Source organism: Pteropus vampyrus, unplaced genomic scaffold (genome assembly GCF_000151845.1).
Source record: "Pteropus vampyrus isolate Shadow unplaced genomic scaffold, Pvam_2.0 Scaffold81, whole genome shotgun sequence".
NCBI lineage: Eukaryota > Metazoa > Chordata > Mammalia > Chiroptera > Pteropodidae > Pteropus > Pteropus vampyrus.
Window position 1 is genome coordinate 4,524,409 of NW_011888862.1, and position 17,365 is coordinate 4,541,773.

General features: G+C 39.5%; 1 protein-coding gene and 1 non-coding gene across 3 annotated transcripts in view; one reads left to right on the forward strand and one right to left on the reverse strand.

The window, feature by feature from the left end:
* Positions 1-5,407: 5,407 nt before the first annotated feature.
* On the reverse strand, positions 5,408-5,526 carry LOC111741769. The gene has a single exon (XR_002781082.1). It is a non-coding gene; the product is annotated as a 5S ribosomal RNA (ribosomal RNA).
* A 2,023-nt stretch (positions 5,527-7,549) lies between these two features.
* Positions 7,550-17,365, forward strand: part of BMX (BMX non-receptor tyrosine kinase) — a 38,158-nt gene continuing 28,342 nt past the window's right edge. For both annotated transcript variants that reach the window (XM_011362972.2, XM_023532352.1), the window contains exons 1-5: positions 7,550-7,690; positions 8,583-8,687; positions 10,528-10,609; positions 12,746-12,865; positions 15,013-15,077. In XM_011362972.2, coding sequence (XP_011361274.1) covers positions 7,553-7,690; positions 8,583-8,687; positions 10,528-10,609; positions 12,746-12,865; positions 15,013-15,077 — 510 coding nt within the window. In that variant the 5' untranslated portion in view covers positions 7,550-7,552. The remainder of the gene's footprint in view (positions 7,691-8,582; positions 8,688-10,527; positions 10,610-12,745; positions 12,866-15,012; positions 15,078-17,365) is intronic.

Below are 17,365 nucleotides of genomic sequence, written 5' to 3' on the forward strand. Positions count from 1 at the left end.
CGCTTTGCCATTACCTCACGGTTTCCTGACTCATGTGAAAGAAGTCAGCGTCAGAAGTGGAGTTTTGCAGAGATATTTTCTTTCTTTTCAAGCATCGAGCACTATAAACAAAGGCAGGGTTATCTCATGTACCCGAGAGCTGCCTGGGAAAAGCAGGAGACGTAGTTATCAAAGTTGGAACCTTTATGAAATATGCTTTTGTCTCCGTTTCTGTTGCGTTCAATCAGATCAACAAGTGTTGGCTAAGTGTCGAGCGTGGTTTCCTGTGGAATTGTGTAAGGCCTTGCAGGACAATAAACGTTTTGGGGGCACTGAGTAATGTAGCCACTTCTGACCCAGCAGCTGGGAAAATGTGAGCCAATTTGCCGCTGCTGGAAGGAGGACGACTGGGGGCTGTGCTCCTGTAGGAGGGAGCACATTAACTTCACCGCGGCAGACCCGGGCGGCGGAACAGGCCAAAATGGTACGTTTCAGTGGCAGGTGGCTATGCAATGTCATATCCTACAGGAACATAGATAGGTTTGGATCCGGGTGTTGTACAGCCTGAGATTCACAAAATTTGGGGAGCCTGCTTTTTAAAAACTACTACAAAATCGTGAAGGCGACATTGCTGGGACTTTGAATCAGACCATGTAATTTGGGGGCCTGCTATAGTTTTCCTGTAAATTCCCCCTCTGGCTTAAAATCTCGTTCGGGGAAGCTGTCGGGCCGTGTGTATATCACCCCCAGCTGGATCTAGCTCTGTGTTGTTTCCTCTGCCGATCGTCCCCTTACTGTTCTTTAGGCATTGCCTTCCATTACTTTTCATGTTGGCTTCAGAGCTGCGTCTGCGAGACAAAGAAATGGTAGTCATACCTCCCTTTCTCTAGCTTTGTTTTCATGGTGTTATTTTAGCTACAGATGCTTGTTCTTAGGTTTCTGAAGTCTCTCTAAATCGGAGCCTTGGAGGTATCTTAGATGGAGAGAGAAAGATGGGAGGGAAGCGAACCATGCTGAGGCACCCACATCCATATAATTTTGAAAGTTCTGTGGGCCGCGATGATTTCATTGGGTTTAAAAAGGACACTATAATGTGGTCTAGGTCAGTGCTTTTCAAACTCTCCTATGCAATCGGACCACCTGGGGATTTGGGTCAAATGCAGATTCTGACGCAGCAGGTCTGGAGTGGGAACCGAGGCTCGGCGTTTCTAGCAAGTTCCCAGGTGATGCTGATGCTGCTGGTCCAGGGCTTACACTTTAAGTAACATCCACACATTGCTTTATATGACATCCGGTGGCACAAATACACAGTCGATAAGGGCTGGCTCAACCTGATTTTAAGGTAACCAGCTCTAAGATCGAAAGCTTGTAACAGACCTATGGAGCAGGTGCTTTTTGACAAGAGAGTAAATACATGGGGAGTCTTCCTATGTATTATTATCTTCTATCCCCAGGAGCTGGGGGAACGAGATGAAGACTGAAATTTTATACTGAGGATCATTTAGTGTTTAAACTTTGCTATGGTCTTTTTAAAACTTTGCCTATGGAGTGATGAGGGGAAGAGGTAGGGATTTCTGGAACATCTACTGGGGTGCTAGGCTTCGTATGCCCATTTTCTCTTGACTCCTCCTAACTCTTTGAGGTGACGGTTGTTTTACACCCTTTACAGATGGGGAAGCTGAGGTTTAGCAGGCTTAAGTAACATGTCAGGTTGCGTGGAGACAGAGCACAGATTTGAACCCACCAAAGCTTGGTGCTTTTGCTATGTGTTAAACTAATTCAGCATAAGGAATTAGGACGTGGAGTTATCACTTTTTCATTCTTTCTTAAAGTGTCCAAAGGTGTGCCCTGGGCAAAGGGGAGGGAGCAGAAGGAGAGAGCTGGCTAAAAAGAAGAAAGGGCTTAGAAAAGCTCTCTGGGGTACTAAAAATGAATTTCACGCCTAAAGCAAAGTTTAGTTCCAACGAGAACGGCATTGGAATTCTCGCCTTCTTTGTACAAAAACGGCCTTCCCAAAATATCTGGTTTTTATAAATTCATTCTGGAGCAATTAAGGTATGATATTTCAAAATACTGAGAATTTGAGTGTTGATGTTAAAGGATTTCTGTCTATATCATGCCAGGACAATTGTAACTTTCTCCTGCAGAACATGCGAAACAGGGATTTGGCAGGTTCTGTGGAGCTGGTATTTGTCTTCGGCCAGCATCTTAAGAGTTATATTTTTGAACCGCTTTACCTGATTCTGAGTTAAGCTTTGTGTTCCCGTTTAATTAACGACCATATTTTGTTCAGTTATGTAGGAGGAAGATAAGGAGGCCTGACCTTGGACAAATATTTGAAGGTCAAATTTGTCCCAGGGTCCACCATTTTCCCTTTCAGAGCCCTCTCTTGGGGCTCCTTCCCTGTTCTTCCTGCCCTCCCACAATATGGGTTATTTTAATATCTTGACACCTATCGAAACCTTTAACTAAATGACATGCAAAGTAAGAGAGGATAACTAAATCAAGAAAGGAGTCAGGAATTGCTACTCTTCTCTCTCAATTCTATAGAATAAAGCCTTACAGTCACTGTCCTGAGCCAGTCAGAGAATATACTTTTTGGTAAAGGGAAATAGCCAATGGCCCCATTTAATTAAATATGCCTTTCTCCCTTCCTTTCCTGCCTCCTGCCCCGCTTCTGCACCGCTTAGAATTTATTCCAACTTTTGAGTTGTGTGTTCTTAACTATTTCCAAAATGTGGTCTAGCGTTTTGCTATTTAACACTGCCTTGGAGGTTCCTGCTGAAAGATTATTTATAGGTTACATCTTTCTGATATTTCCAATAACAGGTCACTTGCATGGGTCTGGTAAGACTCAAATGCATGCCTAATTCTACCAGATAGCACGGCTTAGCGAGGCTGGAGTGGTTTGGCTAAACACATAGATCTATTTTAGTCTATTTATTGCCATGATGGTGTGGACAGTGTGCCATGAGGACGCCAGATTTCTGGCTCCCTGGGCTGTGTCATTTAGGTCATAGCTTTGCAGTTCTGGCTAAGTCACTTAGGCTGCTGGGGCTCAGTTATTGCATTTATAAAATGACATCTAGGGCTCCTACCAGCTTTGATATCCTATGCTGCCTTTCTATATTTAAGTTAGAGCCATCTCTGGTTAGCATTCTAACAGTAGCTTCTCTAACATTAGCATCACGGTCAAGAATATGGGCTGTGGGGTTAGGCTGTCTGGATTCAAACCCAGCTCCACCACACTAGCAGGGTGGCCTGGGCAATTTACTATCACAGCTTCGTCAGGTACAAGCAGGGAATGAGGTTACAACCTATCCCATAGGGTGACTCAGTTACAATTTTCCTATAGGATGGAGTATTATGGCCTACCTCATAGGGTAGGATATCACGACCTACCCCATCAGGTGGGGGTGTCATGAGCTGCCCAATAGAGTGAGTGTGACCAGTAAGTAAAAGCGTATTTTTAAGGTGCTTTAAATGGCGCCTGGTACATGGCGAGTCCTCCTTAAATGTTACCTAGGATTGTTACTACTACAATCGCTCACATCCTTCAAGGTCTCATTTTAATGCCCTCTCTTCCATAACATCTTTCTTGATTGTCTTAAGAAGACAACAACTTTTCCTTCCCCGGACCCTTCGAAGCAAAGACAACAGATTCTGCTCTGGCACTTGAGTTTCTTCTTTCTACCTTTCTGTTTTTAAATCATGAGTCAGTACCCACGAGTCAGTGTGCCTGGCATTGTCACATAAGGTTTCTCGCTTAAGTCACATAGTCAAAGACCTGTTACCCATCTCATTTTACAGATCAGAAAATTGAAGTGTAGAGCAGGGAAGGGACATAATCAAGGCGACAGAGTTCACAAATGACAGTCCTGTCATCTCCTCCAAGCCTTCTGAGTCTACCACCACAACAACCTTGCATATTAATTAGCTATGAAACCTAGCTCTCAAACCTCTTTGTTGTCACTCATGGCACACTGGAGGCTCAAAACCGGGTGTGCTAAATGGACCAGCAGAGTTGAACTTCTTAATCCCACGATGTCATTTCCTTATAAATGCTAAATAACCCTGGAGATTCCAAGTCATGTCAATTCTGCATGTAGCCTTTATATATGTTATAGGATACATAACGCAGGCTGGCTTCCTTATAGAAAATACTATATTAATTCCTGCCAGTTATTTTCCTCTCCTGAACTAATTTAATCTCTTTCTAGTTTCATGTGCTTATGGAAATAGGCAGCCAGAACTATTTGGTAAGCAAATTGATGTGTCTATTCTTGGTAGGAGATAATATGAGTCCAGCCGGATCCCACCAGCACCTCTATGGAAATAGATTTCTGGTTAATACTGACTAACTTTAGGTTCTCATTTTACTTTGAATGTTTTTTTCACCTTTTCAACTGAATTTCCCTTAAAGAAGGGCAGGCAGAGCTAAGTTTGCTAGTCCTTGGATAGGCATTTGAGTCAAACGTGGTACCTGAGCCCTATTGATTTATCGTCCTAATACATGGGAAGAGATGTTACATTTTTAAAATTTAGTCATCACTGATTATCACCTCCTATACCAAGGAAGACCATAGAAATGCCTTCAGTTTAGAATCTAGGCTAATGTAGAAGAAGAGAAAAGTACAAGAAAGAGATAGAAGCAAATAGAAGGAGAAAGGCAGGTCCATACTTGAGCGGGAACCAGGTATTGTCTTAGAAGAAAGTGAACTGGAGATGACAAAAATGTGAATCGTCTAAACAGGGTTCTTCAGGTGTGTTAGGAAGCACAAGAGTCCAGCTTAGAGAGTGGAACTTTGGAGGATTCTAAGACGTGTGGCTCCAAATGTTTGTTACATGAGAAAAATAGATTATAGGCCCATGCGCACAGTATGTGAACTCATTTTGTGAAAATAAACACGTGCGCAAATGCGTTTGAAAAAATCTAAAGGTATAGTCACTAAAATTTTAACACTTGTTTTTCCTTTGCTTGTCTGTAGTACTTGGTTTTGTAGAATAAACATATATCGCATGCCATGTAAAAAATGAAGGCCAAAAAATTCACAAAGAGCGGGATTTTGGAGTGAACGATTTTGTCGAAATCTGACAAATTGTATTACTTCAAATACAACAACATGTACAAAGCCTTGGAGGTTTACTAGAGAATGTGTTTGTGGACTTGATACTTTCCTTTTTAGTCTATGGGCTTCCCTTCAGTAGAAAGAACCAATTCTGTGAATTTTGTTTGTCGATGGTTTCTGTGAATCATCATATAAATTTTTTAAGGTAAAATTCTCCCCCAAAACAACTTTAATGGTGAATGTCAAAGATCTACAAATAGAAAAGTATGGGTATCATTAGGCAGTACTGGGAAAGGCTGTGACATACTGCCTTGGACACTGGGATTTGCATTTTTAAAACGGCATTCTTATTTTTTTATCACCTACAGCACCTGCTCTTCCTAGGTGGTCTCCCATCCAAGTACTAACCAGGCCCAACCCTGCTTAGCTTCCGAGATCACATGGGATCAGGCACATTCAGGGTGGCATGGCCGTGGACTAAAGCAGCATTCTTAATGTTACAAATTGATTCAGCATCTGAAAAAAATTTCGAAAAGTAAACTTGCTATTCCACTAACCAGATCTATTTAACTAGCACTCTGCTTTGAGGAGTAATGTATTAGCTGTGGATATAAAGACATTTGACACGAGTTTTCACAGTTTTCTCTTTTTGCTTTGTTAATCAGTTTTTTAAATGTACAAATGTAAAAGGTAAAAGCGCCTCACAACTATGCACAAAAGGGGACTTTAACTTACAAAAAGTAGACCCTCCATAGTTTCAATAAGTCTTCAAGCAAATTCTCTTCCGGCCATAGACTTTGGGTGTAGAAAATAATCTTATCTGAACAGGCGTATGAGTAGAGTTTATAATGGAGGCAAAGGTGAAAGGCAGCTGTGCTACCTGCCCTCTCAGGTCCTGCTGGTTTTACAATACCTTGATTCCTGCCTGGTCTCTGAGTCCGGGGTAGAGAAACCAGTGACCATGGTGAAGAGCACACATTGTGCTCAAAAGAAATCCATTCTACTTTCATAAAAGAATGGTACTTTTTTTTTTTCAGATAAAACAACATACAAAGCAAAAAGTGACCAAAACTCTACTATACTTAATGGATAAGATTTCTACTACTTCTGCCTATAAATCAAATGACGCCCTTGGAGAGCATTTGAGGGATTAATAGTCATCTGATCTACATAGATAAATTATAAGAGCTGATTTTCTGGATTCCTTTTTCTAGAATGATGTGGTCTGTGTCAGGAGGAAAGCTGGCGGGGCCTGACTATGGCCTGTGTGATGCCAAGCTGTGTTTCTTAGTCTCCTTTTCTTCCCACTTCCCAGCCATCATGGGCCCATCGTACTCCAGGGCCAGTGAGAAGTGCCAGTTAGTAACTGGACAGGTTCACTTGCCACCTGCCTGCATCCAGACAGAGCAGTGCCCCTGTGGGTGCTTCCTGATCCAGAGTGATAAATAGGATGCAAATATCTTCTTTTTAACACATGACCTTGGCATAGCCAGATGGAATATGAGCGCTGGGGCCTCAGAGCAGTAACTTTTTGCTTAGAGCTTGAGAGTTAAAGGTAAAGACTCACAAGTACACTTGGGCTCTCTCCAACGGAAGGTGAGTAAAGTCAGTTACCTTCAGATTATCAATAAATGAAGAATGATAGTAATTACTGGACATTTGACTGCTAAAAATGATGTGATTTCACAAAGCAAAGAACATAAGAAAGTTTCTCTCTTGTGGCGACTGTTTAACAGTTCTTCTCATTATCAGACCTGATATCAGACTGAGGGTTGAAACAAATCTTAGTAGAACCAAAAAATTAATGCATTTATTTTCCGGTTTTAATGTTTTATATGGTCTGGGAAGGAAAAGAGTATTTTTAGTTTATAAAGTACCAATTTTTTTTTAGTTCTTTTAAATCTCTTTTGATATCATTTTTAAATGTTTTATTCCCAGAAATATTGAAAAGCAAACCCATGTTCTTTATACTGAAGATCTGATTGTGATCCGAGGCCAGGGGTGTCATTTACAATGACATTGGAGTCTCACGCTGGTTTGGATGATTCGGTCAAACAACTGGTCAAATTAATGGAGAGAAATTCAGCTGACAATTACTTTAGACACAGTGAGCTATCCAGAGTTCAAATTTTTAAAAGTTTGATTATATCTTATTCAATTCAACATATGGCTATAGAATACTTAAGGAATAAAGGAGAATTTTGATAAGCTGCTCTGGAGGATAGTGTGAAGATGTTGAATTTATGATCTAGAGTAGGAGATTAGTAAAACATATTTATAAAAGTCAAAGCCAAAATAGTAGAAAAAAAGTATCGGTATATGTGTATTTATGAGCCTGGCTACTTTTCCTGTATAATCCTAAATCTTTCTAACTTTTAAAATTATATTATTTATATTATCCCCGAATGAGAAATAGTTGAATAAAAATTATGAAAGTAAAAGAGAAACTAGCTAGATGCTGCATACACTAATTTTAATTATTTTATTTTATTTAGGACGACAGTATGGATACAAAATCCATTCTAGAAGAACTTCTTCTCAAAAGGTCACAGCAAAAGAAAAAAATGTCACCAAATAATTACAAAGAGCGGCTTTTTGTTTTGACAAAAACAAACCTCTCCTACTATGAGTATGACAAAATGGTGAGACCCTATTTATTCCAGTGTCTTTATACCATTTCTTTTTCTTAAGGCTCTACAAAGTGCTTAATTATAATGAAACAATATCAGGTTTCTTAGTTTACATGGTAAAAATCAACTCGCCCTCACTTTCACATTGTCTTTTTTTAACCAAGATATAATTAACTAAAGATAAAGGATTTTAAAACATTGGTTAACTTTACCAAGGCAATTTGTAAACCACTTTAGAACAATGGATCTCAACTAAGGGTGATTTTGCCCCCCAGGGAACACTTGGTAATGGCTGGGAGCATTTTTGGTTGTCATAATTGATGGGGTCGGGTTGTCTTCTAGTGGGTAGAGGCCAGGGATGCTGCTAAACATTTTATAATGCGCAAGACAGCGCCCACCATAAAGAATTATCTGGCCCCAAAGAGTGCTGAAGAAACCCTGCCTTAACAACACTGGAAATGGGACTATTTCTATACGGTTGAGAATTCTATCACAGTAGAAATACTGAAATACTGTCATAAAATTGAAACGACATAAAGAGGCTTCGTGGAGTTGAATCTTAATTTCCCTGAGTAGAGTAACCATATGGCAGGTGATTTGAAATGTATTTCAAGATTATCAAACAAAAGTTGAAATGGGTTTCAAGGTTATCAAACCAAATTTGAAATGGGTTTCAAGATTATCAAAACCTGCTGCTTGAAGACTTGCTTTTGGAAGAGTATATGAGTTTAGGTCCACACTCGAAAAATATATTCTGTTGTCATTCGATTTTGACTATTATGGACAAATTGGTCTGGTTCTCACATGCCCATCCCATCTTCCAATCTCCCTTCCAAGCATGACCTTAACTTTATGCTTTTCTGTGTATCGCATGAGGCATCTTATATTTTGTTTTTTAATTCAGAAAAGAGGCAGCAGAAAAGGATCAATCGACATTAATAAAATCAGATGTGTGGAGAAAGTCAATCTCGAGGAGCAGACCCCTGTGGAGAGACAGTACCCATTTCAGGTAAGGGGAAGACAACACTTTAGACGGGTGGCTTGTCTTTCAATGTTTTCTATGATGAAGTCAATATATCAGAGATAAATAAAGATGTCGTGAAATAATTCATTAAGATGATGACAAGGTTTGGAACATCTCCAGATGGGAGTTGGGCAGTTTGCTAAAATTCTATCTGCCCATCTGCCTTTCCTAGAGGGAGAAGAATAAAGGTGAGTATGTCAGCCGCAGTGGCTTGACTTGCCTTGGGCTCTGCCAGTCTCTCTCATCAAACACTGATGGGCATTTCCAATGTGCTACAAGGTACTAGGCAGCTATAGGGAATAAAATACCATTCCTATCCCCAAGGCATTTACTGATCATTGTAATGCAGTGAGGGTGAGTGTTAAGGTGAAGGTCAGCAGAGTAGCCATGGTGCCCCAAGAAGCAGAAGCTTCACTTCTCACTCTAAGAAGTCAGGGAGATTTTCTATTGGAGGTAGGTCGGGAAGGACCAGTGGAGTTAAATAGGCAGCAAAACAAAAGAAACAGCAGATGTCAAGGCACTGATAGGTGAAATAGTATGGCAGCTTTGGAGAGCTCCAAGTAGTCCTTATGAATAAAGCAGCCCTGTGAAAGAGTGGAAGAGATGAGCCTGGAAAGGTAGGCAGGGCTGCATCATGAAGGGCTTTGCACAGCATGCTAGGAGTTTTCATTTTACCCTGAAGTATTTTTTTAAATGGTATGCTATGGAGAATGTGCCTTCGGTACCCTTGGGAACTGGCTTGATCTAAGTCATGCCCTATTTTTATTATATCACGAATACCTTTCTGATCTAATGGCGGATGGACTGCTCTGCCAATGTTCAGACTATGCAGTACTAGTAGTATAAGAGAACTGTGGCCGAAATGAAAACAAAGTATTCAATTACTGAACAATCTACACTTCCCACTTCAAAAAACAACATTACCCAGTTGGGAGAAACCAGGAGAACGTGTGCTCATGGAAGATGCTTCAAATTCATATCACAGGGGCATGGGCTACTCAAAAGAACACAGGCTTTGGAGCCCCACAGAGTCCCTCAACACTGCTTAGGCTTGTGTAACCACGGACAACATACTCGATCTGAGTTTATTTCTTCACTTGCAAAATGGATATGATCATATATTTTTCAGAGTTGAAATAGGATTAAAATATTAAAGTATCTAAGGAAGAGCCCAGACACTAGTAGATATTTAATAAATGGTCTGTACTATTTACCAACAAAAGTTGAATAAACCAGAGGGGGATCTGGGGAAGACAACGTGATCGAACATTTAAACAAGTGTCTTAGGAAGAGAAAATGACTTATACTGGCGATTCCTAGGGTGACACATGACCCAAGGGAATAACTAACAGTAAAAGGGGGGACACGTTTTTACCAAATGTAAGCACGAACTATACAATGATCAGAATATATGAAAATTGGCAAGGATGGCGTAGCAAAAGTAAAGAAAAGTCCACCCCTGAAGATATGTTTAAGGATAGAGCAGATAAACATTTCCAGTTGGCTGTAAAGAGTCGTGTACTAGGTAGGTGATAGGACTAGACACTCCTAAGACACCTGCAATATCTAACATTTTATAATTTTCAAATTCTCCATGGTCCAGGGAAACCCTGCTGTAATTTTCCAAAGTGTAGAGGTGTCTGAGTTAAAACAAATTGAAAGGTGGAGGACAAAAATAACTAGATTTTTTCCATCTCATTCCAGAGCTAATTGATATTACATAAGCAAACTCAAGGTTTCTTCTGGATAACAGAACATTTGCAGTTGCGCCAGAGTGAACTATGATGTACTTATATCGAAATATACCAAATCTTTTCATTTCCAGATCGTTTATAAAGATGGGCTTCTCTACGTGTATGCATCAAATGAAGAGAGCCGAAGTCAGTGGTTGAAAGCATTGCAAAAAGGTAATTTTAAAAAGTCATGAAAGCAAGTCATCGACAGTTCTTTTGAGGCTTGGCGGAGGAAAGACATGACAGTAAAAGAACCCAATGCCAAGAGAGAATCTACTGATTTGCCTACCAACCTCAGAGAATGTGCCATGCTTATCCTCATTTTGCATTCTCATTGTTACATAGGGGAAGTCTGGGGATCAGATTCCCACTCGCCTCTACTCTGCACAGAGCTGGCTATTGTGCCTTCCCAGGAACTGGGAGTAAGGCAGGACACCTGCTGGCTCTCCATCCACTGTACTTGCCTTTACCAGGGCAAAGTCTATATCCTCACTGGGCTTTGCCAGGTCCTATAGCTACTGTACTTCGGATGTTTATAGAAAGTTATATCTAATACTAAGTACTTATCATTTGCCAGCTACTGTATCAAGTATTTGGAAAATATTTCCTTAGGTAATCCTCTTGACAACTCTATGGAAACAGGTCATACTGTTCTCCATGTTTTCAGATAAGTGAGTTAAAGATACATGGCCAGTGTCACAAACCTAATAATGAAGCGCTCATAATTTAATTACCCAAATCCAACTTTTTAACCAGGACAGTATAAATGCTAGGCTTCTGGGAAAGCTCAAGGCCAGAAACTAGTGTTTTATAAACTTAATTCCTTTTGTTTTTTTGTGATTTCTGTAATAATTTCCATTGAATCCCCATTAATATTTTAGTAAAGTTTCTGTTTAATGCCAGCCTTTTCAGGTAAGCTGAGCTGAGTTAAACTAAAGGAATGGTATTACTAAAGCCCACTGTTCATTGAACACCTACTCTGGGCCAAACACTGTGCTGGATGTTTTATGTACATTTTCTCATTTCCTTCCAATGACCCAGCAAAGTAATTATTATTACTGCCATATACTTCATGGAGTCAAGGTTGAGAAGGAGCAGAATTCTCCCATGATCAGAATAAGGAATCCTCAATATGAATATAAAATCAAGAAGGAAAGAACACAGAAGACCAGCCCTCCCCACCTGGAGACTCTTCTTAAACTATTCTCCACTAAGACCTTGAAGGTTTCTCTGCTGTGTTTTAAAAGAAGATAGCTTGCTGCAGATGCAGTATTACACTCCAACAGTAGAATTTCATTTCTTTGCATCTCTTTGTCCTGTTCTCATGGATTTTAAAATATGCACATGGTCCTACAAAAGTAGCTCCATAAACTATTAATTCTTTAGTGTAAACAGGTCAGTCATGAAAGACAAAGAAGGGATGAGAAACTGTTCTAGATCAAGGCAAACAAGATCATTAAATGCCATGTGTGATTCCGGATTGGATCCTTGATCAGAAGACACTGAATGATCATAAAGGTTATTATTGGAACAATTAGAAAAAAATTGAATATGAAAAATATATTAAGTAATGGTATCGTATCTGTTAAATTTGCTGAATTCGATAATTGTATTATGGTTACATAAGGGAATGTCCCTGTCAACAGAAGTTACATGCTGAAGTATTTATGGGTGGCATTATTTAGGACATAATATCTATAACTTACTTTAAAATGGTTAAGCAAAATACAATGATAAAAATATATAATAATAATAATAATAAGTATGTACGTACAAAGAAAGATAAAGCAAATGTGTCAAACACTTAAAAACTGGTGAATCCGGGTAAAGGGTATATAGACATTCATTGTACTATTCTTGCAACTTTTCTATAAGTTTGAAATGTTTCAAAATAAAAAGTGGGAGGAATGTATATGTTTATTAGATATTCTTTTCTTTTTGCCAAGATTTAGTTCTACCCTCAGCTTCTTTCTGTCATAAGAGAACACCATGTATTGTAACCCACCAACTTCTTTGTGGATGTGTTTCTGAAATCCTAACACCAAGTTGATCTGTATATGCATTTTCTACTAGGTTTTTTTAAAGACTGTCATAGTTATTGTGTTCTCACTATATACATGATTAGACTTTTCTTTTTGGCTTTTTAACTTCTAAGTGAAAGACTCACATCCTTTGGGACCATTTGCTCTTACCCTGGTTGCTGGCAAAATGAAGTTTTCATTGTTCTGTGATAACAGTGCTTACTGAATGTGCTTGTTCTCTTGGGCCAACGTTTATTCATGTTGTGTTTTCTTCCTGCCTGCTCCCCAGAGATAAGGGGCAACCCGCACCTGCTGATCAAGTACCACAGTGGGTTCTTCGTGGACGGGAAGTTCCTGTGCTGTCAGCAGAGTTGCAAAGCAGCCCCAGGATGTACTCTCTGGGAAGCATGTAAGGTGACCCCTCCATAGGGTGGATTATGCCCCATTAGGCAAATTTGCCACATGTCCGAACAGCTTGCCAGTTCAAGAAAACAAGATGTGCCAGATTGGTTGGCATCATGAAATTCTAGTTTCAAAGATGCTATCTGGCAAATGAAGTCTACTTCGAGGGTTAATGTTTATTAAAATAATAACAATAACATCTGCTATTCTTTCACTTCATTATAAATATTTTTTTTAAATTTGAATCCTGATCAAGTAAGGAGATGTTTATTCCTTCTCATAATTCTTCCTGGTTTAAGATAAATTCCAAATAGGTAGAATGTGGTAAACATATCACCACGGTTCACAAACTAAAATTATAAACTGAAAAAAACAACATTTTTAAAAAACATATGTTAAAGGATAAAATTTAAGTAACACTTTTAATCACCATATATAACAAATGACGGATGGCCAAGTTTTAAAAGATATATTTAAAATGGATTGCCTTTCCGTACGTATTTGTTTTCTTAATAACATCAGAGAAAGTAGTGAAGGGTTTGCTTCAAGTGCAATCAGATTCTATCCAGAGTTATATTCCTAGGGAAATCTGCCTGAGACTTTATTTGGTGACAGAAAAGAAAGCCCACTGAGTGGCTTTGAAGGGGTAATGGAGGGAAAGAATTATGTTATTTTCTGCTTGTGCCCTTGAAAGCTATTTCTTCACCAGGATACTTACATAAGGCAGTCTTATATATTTTAGAAGTTTATCATTGTTTAACAACATGAAGTTGTCAATAAATAAAAGAGAACTTATTTGGGTAAGTTTTACCAGCCTGGAAAAAATATGCTTACATTACAATGACTTTAAAGAATTGAATGAGATCAGTATTGACACCTGACAATTATGTTTGTTACTCCTGGTCATTTTACAACAAAATCAATGAATATTCATTGTGTTTTCCATCTCGATTAAACTATACAATGATATTTATTAACCTTAATTAGATCACATTACTCTTATATTCATGAATCACAGTGATTTGATGAACTATACAGAATTTACTGTACGTGGGCCTTCCCTGCACTGTGAGGGGCTGAGGAGTAATGTGTCCTTATGACATTAATTATTTCCCTCGATGATTCTGTCTGTGGTCTGGCATCATTACCCAGCAGGCCAGATTCCAGCTCTGACCTTGCCCTAATTCCCAGAGGAGGAGCAGGAAAAAGGCCAGAGAGAGCACTGCCTTGGGATTATCTTCCTAGGATCTGTCTCGATGCCACCTGTCATGTGTCCTGGGTGCCACCGGCTCTTTGCCAGCCTCTGAAGAAAACTACAGAATGTATATGTGTAATGGCCCACAAGCAGCTGTGATATTGACTATGGGCCTGACTGTAATTTATTACCTTGGTCTCCTCTGCTGAGCTATGAGGGAGCCCATAGGCACTGAATGGAAACAGTTGAGTATCTGTGCTTCCTTCTGTCTCGAAAATGCCCTGGACCACTCTCTTTCCAGGATAGGTGGCATACAAGTAAGTTGACCATATGTCCCAGTTTCTTTGGGGCATTCTCATTCTGCAGCTGGTGAACTGGCATAATGATTAAAAGCCTACCTATTAATGTCAGAAATGTTCTCGTTCGGTCAATAAGCCATATGTCCATCCCACTTCTACGGCATATAATGGCTTCACATTTACAGCCTGGACATCTATCTACGTGTATGCGTAGAAAGAACCAACGATTATCATAAGAACAGCGGGGAAAAAGCAGGGCATAGGTTCGTTCACTAATAAATCAGCTATTTATAAGCATCTTGTATGAGCCAATCAAAGATGAATCGGACATGGATTCTGAATCCTAGGGTCATAGGTACCATACAAAGGATTAGATATATGCTACTCAAATACAAGGTGGAAATGTATAAATTAATAGTTTTTAGGATTTAGAGGAACTTGAAATTTTCAGGGAAGATATTGATACCAATGGTGGAGGATTGGTGTTTGAGTTGATGTTATACAGAAAAGCAACAGAATCATACTAGATATTGTTTCTAAATTCATTTAATCTGGAGGATTGCTAACATGAGCTAGTTCTTTCTTTTGATTCATAACACTGGATGTTTTGCTTTGTTCTAGTTAAAGTTCCTCCTGCTATTACCTGGTTTTACTTTTCAGATGCTGATCTGCACGTTGCAACAAAGGAAGAGAAACACAGAGCCCCCACCTTCCCAGACAGAGTGGTAAGCCAACATTTAAATTTTTCCTAGTCAAGATATATTAAATAAACCAAGTTGCCAGATTCAAGACTAGAAAATATGGGTTTCATTCAGACTGCTCAGCAAAGAGAGAAAAATCTGTGATCTATCACCAATAGCAATGGCAGTATCAAATAATAATTAAAATACAGAATCGTTTTATAACTGGGCCTCTTTCTAACCTATATGCATATAATCGCTAAAAATGAGTACATGTGAGAGAAATTCTTAAGATGACATCACACATAATAGGCAGCTGTTACTAGCTGTCATTAGTCTCCTACCACCGGCATGGCTAAGACTGTCTCCTGGTGAAGGAATGGGACCCCACAGGGCACTAACAGAAAACATTATTCTTTCTCGCCATTATCCCTTCAAAACCACTTGTGGGCTTTATTCTCTGTCCCTGAATGGAATCTCAGGGAGATTCCATAGTTTTCTAGTCCCTCTCAGATGACATAAATTTCCCCGATTACTAGTAGTCACGGAAATAGCCTCTAAATTGTCCCATTTAGTCAAATATAGGGGGGTAGGGGAAAGGATAAAGTGGGTAAAGGGGATCGAATATATGGCAGCTGAAGGAAACTGGACTTTGGGTGGTAAACACACAGTAGAATATACAGATGTTAAATTATAATGTACACCTGAAAATTATATAATTATATTCACCAATGTTACCCCAATAAACTTAATCATAAATAAATAAATAAATAAACAAGCAAACAAACGAACAAACAAATAAATAAATAAATAAATAAACAAATAAATAAATAAATAAATTGTCCCATTTAACGTTATAATCACACGCATCCAAACATCTTCCCAAGTTAAAACTTTTCCCTTTCACCTCGCTCAAGTCTGCATCAGAGGGAGGCCTGCTTTGGGGGAGGGGTCATGGGGAAGCTGAGATTTTCTGACCGTTTCAGAGTTGGGGCCCAGGAAGAGCAGGTCTAATGAAAAAGAGACAGTCATATGTAGTTGGTCCCATCATGATTTAGTAATGGTGGCTTCTGGGTGAGACAGTTTTCCAATGCTGATTCTTTATCTTATGGGAGACTTTCATGGGTTTCCCACTGGGGTGCACATCTAAATGTAGTTTTATGACAGAAGAAATATCTTGACCCTTAACTTTTGGGTCTCTGGCCCTCAATTTTACTGCTGGGTCAGTTCACCAATCTTGAACAGAGTTCCTTTCAAGATGGCTCCCAGCCAACCCTCTCCCAAGGGGAGTTGGCCTCCAGGAAAATAAACAAAACTTTGACTACTTTGGTTCATACAACTGTATGTGTGGCTTGTTCTTGTAGTACAGGCTGCCGCAATCTTCGTGCTCTGCTTTTTTAGGTTCACAGATATAGCTTTCTTCTCTTAGCCTTCCCAGGCAGGTTATCGGCCTCCTCCAATGCCAAGAGACACATAAAGTGGCCTCCGAGTGGTTCTCTGGAAGCTCACTTGATATTAAGGGAGCATCTCTATCCATCGATCAGCTCTATGGTATCTTGGGTATTTATTTTCAGTTACACGCGTTCACACACACTTCTTTCTAAGTAAAAACAATATTTCTTTGTGAACCTACATGAAGGGCAAAAATAAATCTATTATAATAGGTTGAATTGTGTCCCCCAAATTTCATGTTCACTCAGGATGCGACCTTATGTGGAAATAGGGTCTTCGCAGATGTCATTAGTTAAGGACTGAGATGAGATCATACTGAATTAGGATGGGCCATAAATCTTACAAATGGTGTCCTTACAAGAAGATGAGAGGTTAGAGATACACAGAGAAGAAGGCCATTTAAAGGCCTAGGCAGTGATTGGAATCATGCTGCCATAAGCCAAAGAATATCTAGAACTACCAGAAGCTGGAAAAGGCAAGCAAAGATTCTCCCTTGGCATTTTTTAAAGACTGCGGGGCCATGCTGAAACCTTGATTTTGGACTTCTGGCACTCAGAACTGTGAGAGAATAAATTTCTGTTGTTTTAGTCCACCAAATGTGTACTCATTTGTTATGGCACCCATAGGAAACAAATACAATTATTAAGGTTTAGGGTTTTATTTCGTTATCAGAGATATTGCTGTTTTTGTTTGGCTACATGCTCCAGTCCCAAAGCTTGACAATCATGGTCCCGTAAAACGCCTAAGCGCAATGTCCAGACTAATCTATAAGGCAAATCTATTAGGACAGAAGGTCCATTAGTGGCTGCCTGAGGCCAGGATGGGAATAGGAAATGGCTAAAAATGGGCATGAGAGATCTTACAGGGATGATAGAAATGTG